General features: G+C 41.7%; 3 protein-coding genes across 6 annotated transcripts; 2 read left to right on the plus strand and 1 right to left on the minus strand.

The window, feature by feature from the left end:
• The first annotated feature begins 1,683 nt into the window (after window positions 1-1,683).
• Window positions 1,684-12,558, plus strand: DNAAF2 (dynein axonemal assembly factor 2). 2 transcript variants are annotated; one of them, XM_079118915.1, is made up of 3 exons: window positions 1,684-4,274; window positions 7,869-8,012; window positions 9,453-12,558. In XM_079118915.1, the coding sequence occupies exons 1-3, from the start codon at window positions 2,142-2,144 to the stop codon at window positions 9,954-9,956; spliced, it is 2,781 nt and encodes a 926-aa protein (XP_078975041.1). In that variant the 5' UTR covers window positions 1,684-2,141; the 3' UTR covers window positions 9,957-12,558. The 2 variants fall into 2 exon arrangements, with proteins under 2 accessions (XP_078975041.1, XP_078975042.1); XM_079118916.1 differs by having other exon boundaries at window positions 3,907-4,078.
• Window positions 12,559-12,585: 27 nt separating this feature from the next.
• Window positions 12,586-14,494, minus strand: MGAT2 (alpha-1,6-mannosyl-glycoprotein 2-beta-N-acetylglucosaminyltransferase). The gene has a single exon (XM_079119023.1). The coding sequence runs from the start codon at window positions 14,010-14,012 to the stop codon at window positions 12,669-12,671; it is 1,344 nt and encodes a 447-aa protein (XP_078975149.1). The 5' UTR covers window positions 14,013-14,494; the 3' UTR covers window positions 12,586-12,668.
• Window positions 14,495-14,558: 64 nt separating this feature from the next.
• On the plus strand, window positions 14,559-16,066 carry RPL36AL (ribosomal protein L36a like). 3 transcript variants are annotated; one of them, XM_079119237.1, is made up of 2 exons: window positions 14,559-14,694; window positions 15,614-16,066. In XM_079119237.1, the coding sequence occupies exon 2, from the start codon at window positions 15,645-15,647 to the stop codon at window positions 15,963-15,965; it is 321 nt and encodes a 106-aa protein (XP_078975363.1). In that variant the 5' UTR covers window positions 14,559-14,694; window positions 15,614-15,644; the 3' UTR covers window positions 15,966-16,066. The 3 variants fall into 3 exon arrangements, with proteins under 3 accessions (XP_078975363.1, XP_078975364.1, XP_078975362.1); XM_079119238.1 differs by having other exon boundaries at window positions 14,639-14,778; XM_079119236.1 differs by having other exon boundaries at window positions 14,661-14,802.
• The last annotated feature ends 934 nt before the right edge of the window (window positions 16,067-17,000 follow it).

A 17,000-nucleotide genomic window follows, 5' to 3' on the forward strand; every position in this document is an offset into this window, starting at 1 on the left:
AGAAACTGTGGTATATATATACAATGGAATACTACTCAGCCATAAAGAATGATAAAATTATGGCATTTGCAGGCAAATGGATGAAATTGGAGAATATCATGCTAAGTGAGATAAGCCAATCTCAAAAAGCCAAAGGACGAATGATATCGCTAATAAGTGGAGGATGACACATAATGGGGGGGAGGGAAGGGTAAGTGTTAGGGTTAGAGTTAGGATTAGGGAGGGGGGCAAGTATGGAGGAAGGAAGTACTGTATAGAGGGTAAAGAGGGGTGGGAGGGGTGGGGGGGAAGGGAAAAAATAACAGAATGAATCAAACAACATTACTCTATGTAAATTTATGATTACACAAATGGTATGCCTTTACGCCATGTACAAACAGAGAAACAACATGTATCCCATTTGTTTACAATAAAAAAAAAAATTATAATGGAACTGACTACAATTTAAATGATTGGCAATAACTTAAATACAAGGAAAATCTAATCATCCCCAACACATAATACTTACACATACTAATATACTGAACATGGACAATTTAAGTTTAACTAAAATCTCTTTAAACTTAATTTGAATCTTATTGGCTATAGTTTTGTTTATATTAATTTGTAAATTTGTTTTTATAATATATAACATCTAGTTTTGTAATTTTACATGTTTAAGGAATTTTAGAATAAAAAATAGTATTAAAAAAACAACTATGAGCCTGGATAAGATCATCTTGGAAGAAATATGACTAGATAAGAGGGCTGATGAACAAGCTTTGGGTGACTCCCACATTTAGAGAACTAGCAGAAGAGGAACAAATGAAGGAAAACAGAGAGCTTGGAGTTCTATAAACCAAGAGGAAAATGTGTTCCAAATGAGAATAGTAAGCTTCTTTGAATATTCCTGAGATCAAGGCCCAGGTTTGGGAAAGGAAAGGAGTAAGGAATTCTATTTTTGGACATTTCAAACCTGAGGGGTCTAAGGATTACTTGTTCAAATGGAGACATCAAATTTGAGTAGCTGGACATAAGAATCTACAGAGTTTAGAACCTGATATATAAGTTTGATATTTGTAAGTGTACATATATTTGTGGAGTGAGTATAGATGGAGAAGGATGTGGTCCCATCCTTGGAGCACTTCTACTTAAAAACTGAACGGAATAAAGCTGCAAAGAGAGACTACTAAAGAATATGAGGTAGGAGAGAAATCTGGAAAGGGTCTTATCATTGAGGTAATGCCAAGTTCTGTTGTGTTAAATGTTGCTGAGAATAGTAAAATGATTGAACAGCTACCAATGATTAATAACTACCCCAGTCAATAAATATACTTTGAGGGTGGAGTGTAGCTTAGTGGTAAAGCTTATGCTATAGGCATGAGACCCTAGGTTCAATCTCCAGTACCACAGGAAAAATAAATAACTTCTCTAAGATCACTTTCAATGGCCACATAAACTTCAATCTGCTTCATCAGTTCTTTCTTGAACTCTTAGATTCTTCCCAAACCTTTAGAATCATAATCTTATTAAAATAGCATAATTAATATAATTAATATTTTATTAAAAGAGTATTGGGTCAAATATTCCTGAGATCAAGGCCCAGGTTTGGGTTAAAATAAAAATGCACATTAAAAATTCTACTCCCGGGCTGGGGAGATAGGTCAGTCGGTAGAGTGCTTGCCTTGCAAGCACAAGGCCCTCGATTCGATCCCCAGCACCGCAAAAAAAAAAAAAAAAAAAAGAAAGAAAAAGATTCTACTCCCACCCTGAGATGATCATAAAAGCTTTGCCATTTTGATATGTGCCATCTTCGTTTTGCATTTTATTAATAAACTTTACATTTTGTGTTTATTGGCATATTTGTTTATGACTACCCTGCCCTTTTGCTCCAAATGAGCTTTTACTGGATAAATCTTATGGCAGAATATCCAGAAAATAGGAGGAAAATTAAGATTGAAATGTTTTTGCAAAACGCAAAGTTAGGTTAAAATCACAGCTTGTGAACACACCGGCTATTCAACCTTAATCAGGTTAACTTCTCAGGTCCCACCTTGATTGTGAAACAGAGATAAGTTTTTTTTAACTTAAAAGTAGTGTGATCTCGTACCTAATGCTGGAAATTATGACATTTTACGACAGACCGCAGAAGTAAATGCATCATGGCACAAGAATCTAAAAAGCGGCAAGTAGTTGCTTGGTTTGAAGAAACAGTAAGACCATTTCTGGCATTTCCACCTTATTGCTGCTGCTCCTTCCGGTTGTCGGTGGGGTTACTGTGGCAACGAGCACGCGCTGCCCAGGGCTCATCCTGCGGCCGTTACCGACGCCGACCAGTTACTCTCAGCATACGGGAGGCTCGGCGGCGCGCCCTGCCCACCGGGTCTTGGACTTATCACCCCTGCGGTGAGGACGAGAAGCTGCGGGGCAGCATGGCCAAAGCGGCACCCTCCTCACCGCTGGAGGACTTGGACCTGAGCGGAGAAGAGGTCCAGCGGCTCACCTCAGCCTTCCAGGACCCGGAGTTCCGGCGAATGTTCTCCGCTTACGCCGAGGAGCTCAATGACCCCGAGAACCGGCGGCGCTATGAGGAAGAGATCACCGCGCTGGAGCGTGAGCGCGGAGTGGAGGTGCGGTTCGTGCACCCGGAGCCAGGCCACGTGCTGCGTACCAGCTTGGACGGGGCTCGGCGCTGCTTCGTGAACGTGTGCAGCAACGCGCTGGTGGGCGCGCCCAGCAGCCGGCCAGGCCCGGGGGGCGGCGGCTGCGGCGCGGCGGCCGGTAGCCACTGGTCCCTGCCGTACAGCTTGGCGCCTGGCCGTGAGTACGCGGGCCGCAGCAGCACTCGCTACACCGTCTACGACGTGGTGTTCCACCCAGAAGCGCTTGCGCTCGCCCGGCGAAACAGGCGCTTCTGTCAGATGCTGGACGCCACGGCTCTGGAGGCAGTCGAGAAGCAGTTCGGCGTCAAGCTGGACCGCCGGAACGCCAAGACCCTGAAGACCAAATATAAGGGGACCCCAGAGGCCGCCGTGCTGCGCACGCCCCTTCCGGGGAGCGTCCCCGCCCCACCCGACGGGAACGAAGACCCTCTCTCAGTTTTTCCCTATCCCTACCGGTATCCCGCCGCCGCCCAGAACTCCGTCGGCCCGGGGCCCCAGACCCCCAAACCTCCGGAGGCGGTTCAGAAGCCGGCCCCCACCGAGCCCCGCTGCAGCGTGGTGCAGCGCCACCACGTGGACCTCCAGGATTACCGGTGCTCCCGGGACTCGGCCCCGAGCCCGGTGCCGCACGAGCTGGTGGTCACCATCGAGCTGCCGCTGCTGCGCTCGGCTGAACAGGCGGCGCTGGAGGTGACGGGAAAGCTGCTGTGCCTTGACTCGAGGAACCCCGATTACCGGCTGCGGTTATCCCTCCCCTACCCGGTGGACGACAGCCGCGGCAAGGCGCAGTTCAACAAGGCGCGGCGGCAGCTGGTGATCACGCTGCCGGTGGCGTTACCAGCCAAGCTCCCGGGCCCTCCCGCGGCGCCGGAAGAGTCGGTGGGCCAGTCCGGAACTGACGGCGCGGCCTGCGCTTCCGCTAGCGTAGGGGAAGCGGGACCCGTGGGGGACCCCAGCCCGGATCCCAGCGGGGTAGGGACTGCAGAAGCCGGGATCGCCACCCCAGTTGCCCCCGAAGTGGCGTCTCCGCCAACGCGGGCTGGGGAGGAGATAGACCTCCAGCCGGAAGAGCCGGACTTGGGCAGGCGCTCGGTGACCCCACCGGGCCTCGAGGAGGAGGAGCGGCCCCCAGAACCTGAGAGCTCACCTGGGGATGGTGGTGGATGCTCGCCTAGAACTTCATCCCGAGGCCTTGACCTGGAGTCTCCTGTAGGAAGAGGGAGTGCGTGCGGAGATACCAGTGTAGAGACACGCGAGGACTTGGAGGGGCCGAGCACCGAGCCTTCTGACCCAGCAATGGGTGGCCCTGGCACCGAGAGCAGGGAACCTCTGTGTCCTCCTTTGCAGTGTAATCAGGATGAAGAATCCTTGGCTCTGCTAATTCAAGTGCCTCAGATTCAGCCGCAAAGTCTTCAATGGGATCTGAACCCGCTCCGGTACAAATTGTGCTTCTCCACACAAGACTTAGTTTATTCCTTCTTCTTGCAGTTTGCTCCAGAAAATAAATTAAGTACCAAAGAACCCGTGATTAGCGTTTCTTCAAACAATGCAGTGATAGTACTGGCCAAATCTCCAGAGAGCCATGGATGTTGGCGAGAGTGGTACTGTGGTTTGAACAAAGATTCTTTGGAGGTAACAGTTCTGTCTAGAGTCTTAATATTTGAAACATTCCATCTCACTTCTAGAATTTGCTGTTACGGGCTCCCTCAGTTTATTCTAAAAAAAAAAAACATTTTCTGTAACTTTTCACGTGATGCTGGTGCTTGTTCAACGTATTTTCAGGAAGGTTTACACATATCTTCCCTGGTGGATGGGTTGCACATTCTCAAAGTTGTCCGAAATAAAGTTGTTTTCTTGCGCTTCATTGACTCCGAAAAAGACCAAATGGATTTTCAGTGATTCCTGAACTGCTAGGATTATAGACAAAAACTTGACAGTGATGTCTATTGGAGAAAAGGACTAACTTTAGTCCTATTCTCAAAGGGGTTGTGACCCAAATAAGTTTTAAGAGGCACTCCAAAGTGGCAAGTGGGAAAATCACATTTGCTAGGTTTATAAATTTGTTTCTGGAGAGGAAAAATAACTCGGCCAGTGCCACATAGTTCTTAGGTGAGAAAGCAAACTCAGATGTTGGATTGATCCAAATCCCATGCGCTTTTCTCCATAGGGTGCTGTTTAGTAATTTTAGTCACTGATTTTGGTGAAGTTGTCCTCTGGTGGGCGCTGCTTTTGTTTTAATCATCTTCAGGACCCTGTTAGTATTTGGCACAATGGCTGGCATTTAATGAAGTGTAAAAAGTATTTGTTGAGCTGAATGGCACAGTACATCAGCTGCACCACTTCTGGGCAAACACTAGAACTGGAGTGAGAATTATCTAGTTTACTTAGGATAGATTTTGATGAGTAACTTAATGTCGTGGTGTAGTTCTGCTAGACTTTTTAGGTTATTAAGTTCTTGAATTTCACATTTAATATTCTATTGTTATGGAAAATATTGAAAAAAATACTTAAAATTCTTAAGACTTTAAACTCAAGTGAGCAATTGATGATTTTGAGTCAAGTTTTCAGAAATAAACTAGTTGCACAGCTTATATGTTAAATATTAAGTTTTTGACTTGGCCTTTAAACTGTCAGAAATTTTCATTTCTTCCTGTTGTTTTTCTATAAATATGCTAATAAGTTAGCTCTGTATTTTATGAGTTGGGTGTCTGAGAAGTGGTTAATTTAAGCCCTCCAAAAATGGTAAAATAAATAGTTGGGTAAGATATTTTGTAAGAATATAAAATATAAAATTCAATATCTGCTTATGTTAGCAGAAGGGGGAAATTTAGGAAAGGGCAGTGGCTTTCCTGTAATTGTTTTAGTAAATAAAAATAATGTGGGAAGAAATTTATGGACAAGCTGTTAAGAGACTATTCAAGAATGTATTTTAATCTGATTTTCTAGTATGCTAACATTTTAGCAAGGAAACTAAACCAAAATTGGATCTAAATCAAAATAGGATTATATCTTTGAAGACTGAAATAGATTTATTATAATTACTTCCATTAGTCATCACATTTATTATGGCTGATGGGACCACAATGTCCAGTTCTTTTGCTTTGCTTTTACAGGACCAGGTTCTAAGTGTTAAAGTATATTAATTTAACAAATGAGTAATGAGACATATATAAGGATGTAATAACCATAGTTTAGACACTTTTGTATCTCAAGACCAGCTTTGTTATTTTACACATAAAAAAATACTAAATATGTTTGTTTATATCTTAAATATTCACTGAGGATTTTCCTAGAGCTTCAGGGCTTGTGAAATCAGTACCTTTTTAATATAGTCATTGGAAGGCAAGCTTGTGCAGTTAGTTTGCATTTTAATCATAACCATTTCTGTTATATTTTCCTTTGGTGTATTTTTTGTAGTGAAGCAAAGATGAATCCCCTTTTCAGACGCGTGAACCTTAGAATGTGCTGGGGATGTAGGTCATTGGTAGAGTGCTTGCCCACCATGTAGAACCCAGGGTTTGGATCCCTAGTACAGCAAAAAATAAAGTATATTAAAAAAAAAAAAAAAAAAAAAAAAGCATGAACCTTAGAAATGCTTTTGATGAGGGTGCTTCTATAATTAGTATTATTCTGGATCTTCAAATAATAGCAAGGCAAATTACTCTTAAAGGCAACATTTTCTGTTCCCAAGGTTCACTTTTTTTTTTTTTTTGGTCCTAGGGTTTGAACCTATGGGGGGGTGCTTAACCACTGAACCACTTCCCCAGTCCTCTAATTTTTAAGTTAGGGTCTTGCTAAGTTAGTTAGGCCTCACTAAGTTGGTGAAACTGGCTTTGAACTTGTGATCCTTCTGCCTCAGTCTCCCAAAGCTGCTGGAATTACAGATGTGTGCCACTGTGCCTGGTCCAATGTTCACTTTTGTATAGTAGGTATTCACAGGTTAAAATATTGTCTAATGTAGCCTGGCACGATGGCATACCCTTCTTGTCCCAGTGACTCTGAGGGCTAAGGCAGACCTCAGCAACTTGGCAAGACCCTATTTCAAAATAAAAAACAAAAGGGTTGGGGATGCAGCCTGCTGGTAAAATGCCTCTGGGTTTAATTGTCAGGCACACGCATTGTGTAATATAAAGAAGAGAACTTAAGGTCTGGGGCTGTGGCTCAGTGGCAGAGCACTTGCCTAGCATGTGTGAGCACTGGGTTCGATCCTTAGCACCACATAAAAATAAAAGCATTCTGTCCACTGCAACTACCAAAAAATTAGGAAAATGAGAACTTAAAACTTTTCTTTCTTGATTTTTGTCCTCCTATTTGGACCAAATAATGAACTGTGTTTATTTTGTAATTATAAAATTTGTTCATATAAAAGAACAGGAAAATAATTTTATTTGGGGGTAACAATGAACTGATTTTGAGTTAAGAATTTTATAAGTATGGTTAATATGGTTATTCCTCTCACACCTTAACATTTGACATGAGTATGAATAGACTGCAAAACTGAATTGTGATTTATAGTGGAGGTTGCATTTATAACCCTAGCAGTGAGGTTATTCTTAAGAAATATTAGGAGGAAAAAAAAGTATAATGTATAGATAAATATTATCTAGAGGAGAAACATACTTCAGATTTAACAAATGTAGGAAAACTACCAAGGGTTTTATCCCCCACCACCACCACTTTTTCAGTGTTTTTTTTTTTTTTTTTTTTTTCCAGTGCTGGGGATCGAACCTAGGGCTCTGTGCTTGTGAGGCAAGCACTTTATCAACTGAGCTGTCTCCCCAGCCCTAGGTTTTTTAAAAAATAAATTATACATACACTTTTCGTACAGTTTGTATTGTTCTGTACAGCAATAAATTTTCTTTTTCAAGACATCACTTAGATGTAATGTGGGGATGCATGCCTGTAATCACAGTGGCTTGGGAGGCTAAGGCAGGAGGATCACCAGTTCAAAGCCAGCCTCACCAAAAGTGAGGCGCTAAGCAACTGAGTGAGACCCTGTCTCTAAAAAGAAAATACAAAATAGGGCTGACGATGTGGCTCAGTGGTCAAGTGTCCCTGAGTCCAATCCCTGGTAAACCACCCCCCCCCACCACCAAAAAAAAAGAAGTAATGTTAAATCTTTAGTACAATGCTGAAATGTGTGACAATTTTTGAGCTGCTTTCCTGAGTATAAGTGTATCAACTGTGATCTATCTGTAAGGCAGAATTTTTTCCTTTTTCCTTTAGGAAAGGTTGTTTGTCAATGAAGAAAATGTTAATGAGTTTCTTGAAGAGGTCCTGTGCTCTCCATTCACACAGAAAATGCCCTTGTCCCCACCATTAATTGAAGTTCTTCAGATTACTGATGAGAAGATTCATATTCATGCAGAGGTAAGATTTTAGTGGGCTTGCTAGAGGAGTGACTACTGGCAAGGTGAAAGCCTAACAAATTCTTATTCCTTAAATGTCATAACTGTGAACAAAATATACATATAGTGACTGGGCAAAGTGAGAATAAGAGATTTGTTTGTATATTTATCATGTGCTAACCCTTCTTTAATCCCCAAATAATCCTCCAATTAGAATCAAATATTTAGGAAGCTTGAGTTTGTCCATGGATGAACACAAGTCTTTTTTTTTTTTTTCCCAAGTTGTGGAGATTATGTCATAGAATTTGTTCATTCTTTTCAGTTGAACCCAGTCTTTAATATTGTATGCCAAAATAAGTGATGCCACTGACTGATGCATGAATTGGGAGAAGGTTGATGAATACAGAAATTAAAGAACTCAAGAAATTCAACAATTCCCATATAAGAATGACTGTTAGAAAGTTTTGTAGGCAGTGTTAAAAAGCTTGGATCATTTTGTCCTGAAGGAGGAGTGATTGAAAGGATTTAATCAGAAAGTTAAAGTCAGGTTTGTATTGTTAAAAAACTGGCAGTATTTGGAGAATGACTTCAAGCCTGGAAGCATATCTGCAGGTCTGCAAGGGTTATCACCATGAGATAGGGATTTAGGATAAAGAGAAATACTGAATCTTTAAGGGAAACATCCAGAAGCCACTGAGATGCAGAGAACACAGTCGTAAATCTTGGCCCAGGCCCTTGTAATCTGAGGAAAATATGCAAGTGCAGGGCAAACTGACACAAAAGTGTGCAGCTCCACGCTGGACCTCCAGTCCATCCCCTGATACAGTCCTTCTATAAATATTGGACCTCCAACCCAAGGCAAGTCTTCTCACTCTTGAGATAGCCTGCATGCTCCCTTGAATGTGTATCTTTCTTCCTAAATAAACCTCTGTCTATGCCTTTCTCTGGCTCATGCTGAATTATTTTCTGTCACCAAATTCTTTGCTGTCATGTATGCCAAGAACCCTGCTGGACCTGAGTTGAGTTCCCCCTATCCTCTGGGAACTCCTTGGATCCTTCAGAGACATTTCTTTTGTGACAACCACACAACTTTTTTAAAAATCTGATTTTCAGACCTGGGGATGTAGCTCAGTGGTAGAGTGCTTGCTCAGTATGTGTGAAGCCCTGAGTTCAATCCCTACACACATAAAAAGTTATATTTTCTCCAGTATGGAGGTACACCTGTAATCCCAACCACTGGGGAGGATGAGGCAGAAGGATTGCAAGTTCGAGTCCAGCCTCAGCAATTCAGTGAGACCCTGTCTCAAAATACAAAATAAAAAGGGCTGTGGGTATAGCTCAGTGGTAAAGTGACCCTGGTTCAATCCTTACTAACAACAACAAAAAAAATCTGACTTTCAGGTTACTGCAATTTAATCGCTGTTGTTTCAAATAATTATTAATTTGTTGTTTCTCCACACAGTTACAAGAATGTAGTAATCCTGATCAGCTTCAAGGAAAGGAAAAAATCAATGAAGAATGTCATATAACTGAAAAAGAAAATGTAGACCATTTTACCACCTCTACAACTGATTCTGATTTATCTGTAGCAGTTAATGCACTAGAAATAGATACTTGTGGTTCAGTTGAAGGATTTCAACAACAGTCTCTTGATGTTTCTCAAGTGCTATCTGGAAAATCACAGCAACCTGAAGCAAAAATGGAACCTGCTGTTATGAAAGAAAAAGGTTCTACTTACTCAAATGAGGACAAAGATAATTTAAAAGAACCAGTAATAACCAAAGATAAAGAATTGGATGGAGATCACATATCTTCATTACCGAACAAAACTATAGTTCACAATATACCTGATTTTGAAAGCATAAAAGAAACCAATATGCAGGATGGTAGTGTGCAGATTATTACAGATCATGTGACTCACTGTGCATTTACTTTTCAGAATTCTTTGCTATATGATTTAGATTAATTCTAATTTTGGAATTTAAATGTTGTGTAAAAAAATTTTATACCTAAAATAGTTTCTTTCTGTTAAATATTAGTCAACAAAGTATACAATTAAAATTTGGAATTTTAATTTTAATTCCAATGGATAAACTGTAAGGGTTTTTTTTTTTTTTTTGGTCTTTTTTTGTCTTTAGAGTTTAAACAAAGTTTAATTTTGGAGATAAGTTTTGTAATTCCTCTGGTATATAACACTTTTTGAAGTAGAGATGTAACACTTTTAATGCAGCCTGTATATAATGACTGTTGATTTTTACTTCTTTATACTTACTGTAAAATTTCAAAATAAATATTTACCAAATTGTGTTCATCACACAAAATAATTCTCAAGAATGCAATTAACTAGAAATATCAATCTGTGTATGGGAGTAGAATCCCAAGGCTATTTGTTTATAAGTCTCACTATATGGTGTGTTTATGCTGAAACTAGAGGCTTAGAGGGGAAAGAACTTCCCAATATTAATGATCTAAATAATTATACAAATAACCAAATGGAATTTAGCATTTTTGTATGAACACTATATTTTACTAATATCTGTTGTACAATAGTATAAGGTTAGTTTTTAATGATTTTCAAAATTCAATATTTAAAAATAATTTCTTGCAAGTTAAGTATTAAAACAACTTATGGTTTTATAGAATACATTTGAGAATTTTAGAACAGGTATTTTTAAAAAATCTGGCAATTCACTGATAGAAAAATTTTCTTTATCATATCAAAACAAAAACCACTCTTTTATAATAAATTTTTAATAGCCCAACTAAAATATGAGGGAAGGTAAAAATCCTAACATTTTTCTCAACCAAAAATTTTAGGATACCATGAAACATAGAAAGGAAAACACTTGATCTAATCCCTAAGTACAAGGGTGTTGTATTCCTGTTCTAGACATGGCTACTAATTCAGACTGGGGCCTTAGCTCAGTCCTGGAAATTGCCTAATTTCTTTAGTCATTTAAACTGGAGATGGCAGGTGAGAGGATCAAAAACTTGTTATGAAAGCTGGTAATTCATCCTGATTTACATTTATAATCCCTAGACAAAAACTGGCACTAGAGTGGGATGTGAAGTTAGCATAAAGGCAGCTCTCAAAGCAAGAGAACTGTCTCAGGTGAGCACATATATTTTTCAACCACACTCTTTAAATTGATGCAGTAAAAGTTTGAGACTCAAGTTTTCTTAGGTTGAGGGCTGAGGATATAGCTCAGTGCTAGAGCACTTGCTTAGCATGCATGAGGCCCTGGTTTCAACCCCTAGTACTGACAACAAAACAGAAAAAAGTTTTCTTAGGTTGAAATGACCAATAGTAGTATCTACACAGAATATAGCCTTTTATGAGTAATTTTTTAAATTGAATATAGTAATAAGGAAACCTATATAAAATATGGAGTAAATTTTAAGCCTGTTTTCTATTACTGTATCTTTTTTAAAAAGTGATTTGCCAAATGGTGCATGCTTGTAACCTCAGCTACTCTGGAGGCTGATGCAAGAGAATCACAAGTTCAAGGCCAGCCTGGGTGACTTCTGGAGACCCTGTCTAAAAATACAAAAATAAAAAGGATTGGGGATGCATGTTGCTCAGTAGTAGCTGAGTTCAATCCCTAATACTGTGGGTTAAAAGAAAAAAAAAAAAAAAGGTATGATCTCAGTTAAAGCGGGCACTAGAATGTGTTGCACTTTGGCACAACTGAACTTTGTATCATTTCTGGCCTTAAAAAACAATTTAGGCTTTATTTCTCTTGCATAGCAGCTTTTATTGTTTATTATCTATGCCTGCCTAATTTGAAAGCTAAATAGTTTCTTCCAAAGCCAATGCACTATCATGAGCAGGGTTTTATTTCAAACTTAATGTACAATGTATAGCTAGTAAATATTAAGATGCAATACTAATGGTCAAAACTTTTAGAATGTCTACTAATTTTGGTGTAAGGAGTAAACAAACTTATTCTGCAAAAAGATTAGGAACCTTTTTATGCAAAAATGAATATTTTATTTTGGTAGCACTAAAGGAAAAAAAAATCAAATCCACTGTATTTCTACACTGAGGTGAAAACAATGTTTAAACTTTCTTATCAATCAAATACATTCCAAAAGAAAGTGTGTTCTATGAAGGTTCCAAAGCACAGGCAAATCTTAACACAATATACAGGAATCAGTAATACTGAAAATGACTGTTCTGACAGGGTGTTTAAAAACATAACTTTTGAGTTATTTGACCAGTGAAGCAATCCCTTCCTAATAATTGTGTCAAGAGTGAAACTGGGCTTGTTCCATTAATACTCTAATGATTTCATTGTAACACTTTTTTTACTGCTATTAATTTTAAATTTGCTGTACTTAAAATAAGTTTTGAAAGTGGAAAAGTGTACAAAGTTTCAGATAAAAAGATTAACAGATGCAATTTAAATAAAACTTTCCCTCTTCCCTCATATCAATTAACAATAATCATTACTTTTAACAGAGACAGACTGAGCTTTAAAATTCAACTCCCAAAATGAAAACTTAAGTTTTACATCTTAATCAGACATACTGGAAAAGATTATATATTTGGACACCTCTTACAAGAATTTTTTTTTTTTGTATTAAAGCAGAAACCAGTTCCTAAACCTTTTATTCAGTTGTATATCCTGTTTAGACAAATATCAAAAATAGAAGACTGTCACTTTTGCAATTTTTTTCACTGCAGCCTTCTATAACTTTTACAGAGTTCATGGTCCCTAATATCTCCCCACCCTCCATTTTTCCTAGGTGGGGAAATGGCTACCACAGTAAACTTTTCACTGATAATTAAAGTTTCTGGAAACATGTACTGTTTGTTATTATTTAAGAGTAACTCAATTTGGGCACTCTGGGTGGATGGCCTACATGTTTTCTTGTGATGCATACCACAGTCTCCAGCATGAAAAATCCTAGGAGCTTGAGGAACCAGGACTTTCCAGAATTTTGGAAGACAAGATACAGTCAAATATTGAAGAGTCCAGTCCCAGTTATAATCATCATAAGTACAGAAAGTGTCTGTGCACTCAATCAGTTTCTGATATGCATCCCGGGTCAAGGCTAAACCCATATTGTGCTCTGTGGATTTCCAAGTTTTCACATCTACCTTGTCAGCAATGCCATAGAAATTACGACTGGCAGTATAGGTCCCCAGTGAGAGAACATCACACTCAGGGCACTCTTGCTCCTTCAATTTCCACATCTTTTTGAAGACATGGTAAAAGTCTGGAGCTAAGTAGTGGTCCTCTTCTAGGAAAAGTATAAGGCCAGCATAATCTCTAAGAACTTTGACCCTTTCCCATACGAAATGCAGCTTCCACCACCAATGATGTTTGGTTTGGGAGAATTTGGCCTCTCTATAATGGCCGAAGGAGTCAGGATACTCAGCATTAATACACCCCAATTTCAAAGCTGCATTCTTCTGCAAGTCTCTGGGGCAATCTCTGGGGTCACTCCCCGGAAACTCGTTAGGGTACAACTGAATGCTGAAAGGAAAGAACACCTGAAGAACCGGACAGAAATCCACCCCAGCAATCAGCTGATTGATCTCTGTCGACCAGAAGTCGTGGCTAAAAATGACGAGGACGTTGTCGATGCCCTGGGCTTTTCGAAGTGAGTCCAGTAGCAGTCTGAGGTATTCCGGCCGGTTATGCACCTGGACCACCAGCACCAGGTCCCGGGGGGTCCAGGTGCCAGCCTTATCTACATTCCTCAGCGTCTGATCAAAGTTCAGCTGGTACACGAGGGACCGGTATCGCAATGTAAGGTTGTCCGCCTCCGGCAGTGGGACCGCGGGAACCAGCGGAGCCGCCGACTCGTTGGAAACCCTGCGGATGCCCACCGACACCGCGGGATGGTCCCCGCCCCGGCCTCCAGCGCCCCGCGCGGGATCGACGTCCAGCAACGGCGGAGCAAGGGCTTCGTTCTTCCTTTGTCGCCCATTGCTGCTCCAGAGGACGAAGCAGCAGGCGGCCACCACAAGCGTCAGAATTAGCACCTTCCGTTTGTAGATGCGGAACCTCATGGTCTCCGGAGCCGAGGACACAAGCGGGCGGGCGCGGAAAGGAGCTGGCGGCCTCTGCGAGGAAGGGGCGGGCGGGCGATCGCCCCGGCCTGTGGCGGTAGGAACTGGCCCCCGGGGCTGCCCTCGCTAACTCATCCCTGGCCTCGGGGGTCCTGGGGCCCGAAGGCTCTCAGCTGCCCCAAGCCACCCGGGATCCGCACATCTTCGCCCGGCAGCTGCAGCGGCCCCGCCGCTAGGAGCCGTGGCTCGGCGTTTTCTCGGTCCTCTCCATTCAGCACCACAGGTCCCGGAAGAAGCCCAGCCGCGAGCCCACCGCACCCCAGCTTCGTTACCTGCGGCTCCAGAGGCCCTGTGTCCTCTGCGCTCTCATCCTTACTCGGGTCCCTGACGGCCAAGACCGAGGGACGACGCAGCCTCGCCCCACTACAGCGGCGACCGTTCTGACAACCAGCTACTGGCCCGCGGAGCGCCGCGGCCCTCCGGCCCACACCCCTTGGGCCCGCCCCATAGGCCGTTGGTTGGAGCTTCCCAGGAGCGTCTGGAGGAGCCTGACCGTGGTAGGCAGCTGCCTATTGGCTCTCGGTACTGTCGCTCAAGTTCAGTTCCTACTTCCGCTCCATTCCTCCCTTTCCTGTTAGGCGCGAGCGTGGCGAGGCTACGGCTGGGGCCGCGACACCTCCGGGTAAGTCGGTCTTTGGACTGTAGCGGTTTAAACAGGAGCCTCCATTGCTCAGAACCAGGGGAAGGACCTTGTAAGAAAGGGAAGGTGAGACCCGCTACCTTGGCTTGGGTGAGTTTAAGAACTGTTTTCTCCGGTCAGGAAAGGAGCGTACGCATGGCGGCTTCCGGGCCGCGAGGCAGGCCGGCTGGTTAAGGACACGTCAGCCCTGTAGGATGCTGACGGGTGATGGTGCTTGGGAGGTAAAAAGTGAAATCAGACCGATGTGGTTCTGGGAGAAAGAACAGGGCAGATCGTAGCAGAAGCTACTGAATCCCGCCCTGCATCAGTCACCCAGGAGCTAGAAAATGGAGGATGTGGGTGGGGGAAGGGAGTCGTAAAGAAATTCTTGTCTTCATCCTCTTTGGAAGAAAATCAGGTAAACATTGCATTTTTCTTTCTGGGCAGTCCAATTTCTTTTTTATTTTTTTTATTTTTTGCGGTGCTGGGGCTTGAACCCAGGGCCTTGTGCATGCAAGGCAAGCACTCTACCAACTGAGCTATCTCCCCAGCCCGGCAGCCCAATTTCTATAGAAAACTCTCTGTACTGGTTACTTCCAGTGACGATGCTCGTGTTTTTAGTGAGTAACTCTATAAATGGCCCAATTATTTAATTATGCATGAGATGTTGGGCATTGAACCCATGGCCTCGCACAGTTTTGGCAAGCGCTTTTCCGGCGAACTACATTCCCAACCCTGTCCAATAGTTTTTAAACGTAAGTGTGCACTTGTGTGTACAGTTATTCATGCAGGAAATGAGTATTTGGTGGATTTATGTATTACTGATTTTTGTAATGACTGTTTTTCTGTAACTGTCTTATTTGTATAAAACATTCACTTGGCAAAATGTTTAATGTCTGGTACTTTAAATATTTTATTATAGTTTTCATCGCATAGACACCTCTACTGTAAAGATGGTCAATGTACCTAAAACCCGAAGGACTTTTTGTAAAAAGTGTGGCAAGCACCAGCCTCACAAAGTGACCCAGTATAAGAAGGGCAAGGATTCCCTTTACGCCCAAGGAAAGAGGCGCTATGATCGGAAACAGAGCGGCTACGGTGGGCAGACGAAGCCAATTTTCCGGAAGAAGGCTAAAACCACGAAGAAGATTGTGCTGAGACTTGAATGCGTTGAGCCAAACTGCAGGTCCAAGAGGATGCTGGCCATCAAGAGATGCAAACATTTTGAACTGGGAGGAGACAAGAAGAGAAAGGGCCAAGTGATCCAGTTTTAAAGTTTTTGATTTTTTTTCCCTTTAATTTTGAGGGGGAAAATATTGAAGCTAGAAAAATTACCTGTTGAGAAATAAATAACAGTGATATAATCATACCCAAACCTTTCCATTTCGTTGTTTTTTTACTCGGAATTGCATGCTTAACTTTTTTTTTTTTTTTTTTTTTTTTTACAATGTGGTCCTTGAAGAAATAATAAATTCTTTGAAAGTGAATTAGGGTTTATCCTTTCTGGAAGTTTAGTTCTGAGAATTGGAATTTTGTGTTTATAAGGAAGAAAGGAGTCCTGCCTTGAACTTTACAACCAGGTTATATACAGTCATGTCCTAGGGAAAACATACACACAGAGTACTATTTCCTTCTTTTTCTTTCTGGTTAATTTAACATGTACAGTAGTCATCCATTATCAACTGGGGTTAGTTCCAAGATGTCCAGTACTATCTCAGTACTGAGCCTTAAGTGTTTCTTCATTCACTCATATATATATACACACATCTGTGACGAAGCTTAATTCATAAATTTGGCATGAGTAATAAATAATGATTATGTTACAGGGGTGGGGGCTACCAGATAACTGAGGCAGCAAGAAGAACCTCTTTCAAACTGATTCTTGTGATCAAATCAGAAAGATTTCAGACGTGTTGCTTGGAGTAACAGGAATGATTTTTATTAGAAGGGATACAAGAGTGCAAGGGGACACTCAAGGGAAAAAGTGGGTCCTCTCAGAGAAGAGGGACTGTGCTTCTCCTACACTCCAGTTTTATGGGGGATTCCAGAGAAATTTCCAGAGCCCTGCCCAAGTCTACCTCATCACTTCTGACTGGCATCAGGATGATATCAGACTTATAAGTCCCCACTACCATGACAATTACATCACTTTGGCCCATGCTGACTGGCTCTAATTGAATTTTTTTTTTTTTTTTTTTTACAGACGGCATTTTAATTTTTTTCTTTTTTTATTTTTATAGACTGCAACTAATTGGATTTTTAATTATAAATCCCTACAGATTTTATGATTAGGAGGAATTCTTCCCAGG

The sequence above is a fragment of the Sciurus vulgaris genome (assembly GCF_902686455.1).
Source record: "Sciurus vulgaris genome assembly, chromosome: 2".
NCBI classification, from domain to species: Eukaryota; Metazoa; Chordata; class Mammalia; order Rodentia; family Sciuridae; genus Sciurus; species Sciurus vulgaris.

Excerpts from the sequence above, each read along its gene's own strand:
- DNAAF2 (XM_079118915.1), top strand. The coding sequence starts at position 2,142 with ATGGCACAAGAATCTAAAAAGCGGCAAGTAGTTGCTTGGTTTGAAGAA. Across the intron at positions 4,275-7,868 it reads TGAACAAAGATTCTTTGGAG|GAAAGGTTGTTTGTCAATGA; the intron begins GTAACAGTTCTG and ends TTTTTCCTTTAG. Across the intron at positions 8,013-9,452 it reads AGATTCATATTCATGCAGAG|TTACAAGAATGTAGTAATCC; the intron begins GTAAGATTTTAG and ends TTCTCCACACAG.
- MGAT2 (XM_079119023.1), bottom strand. The coding sequence starts at position 14,012 with ATGAGGTTCCGCATCTACAAACGGAAGGTGCTAATTCTGACGCTTGTG.
- RPL36AL (XM_079119237.1), top strand. The coding sequence starts at position 15,645 with ATGGTCAATGTACCTAAAACCCGAAGGACTTTTTGTAAAAAGTGTGGC.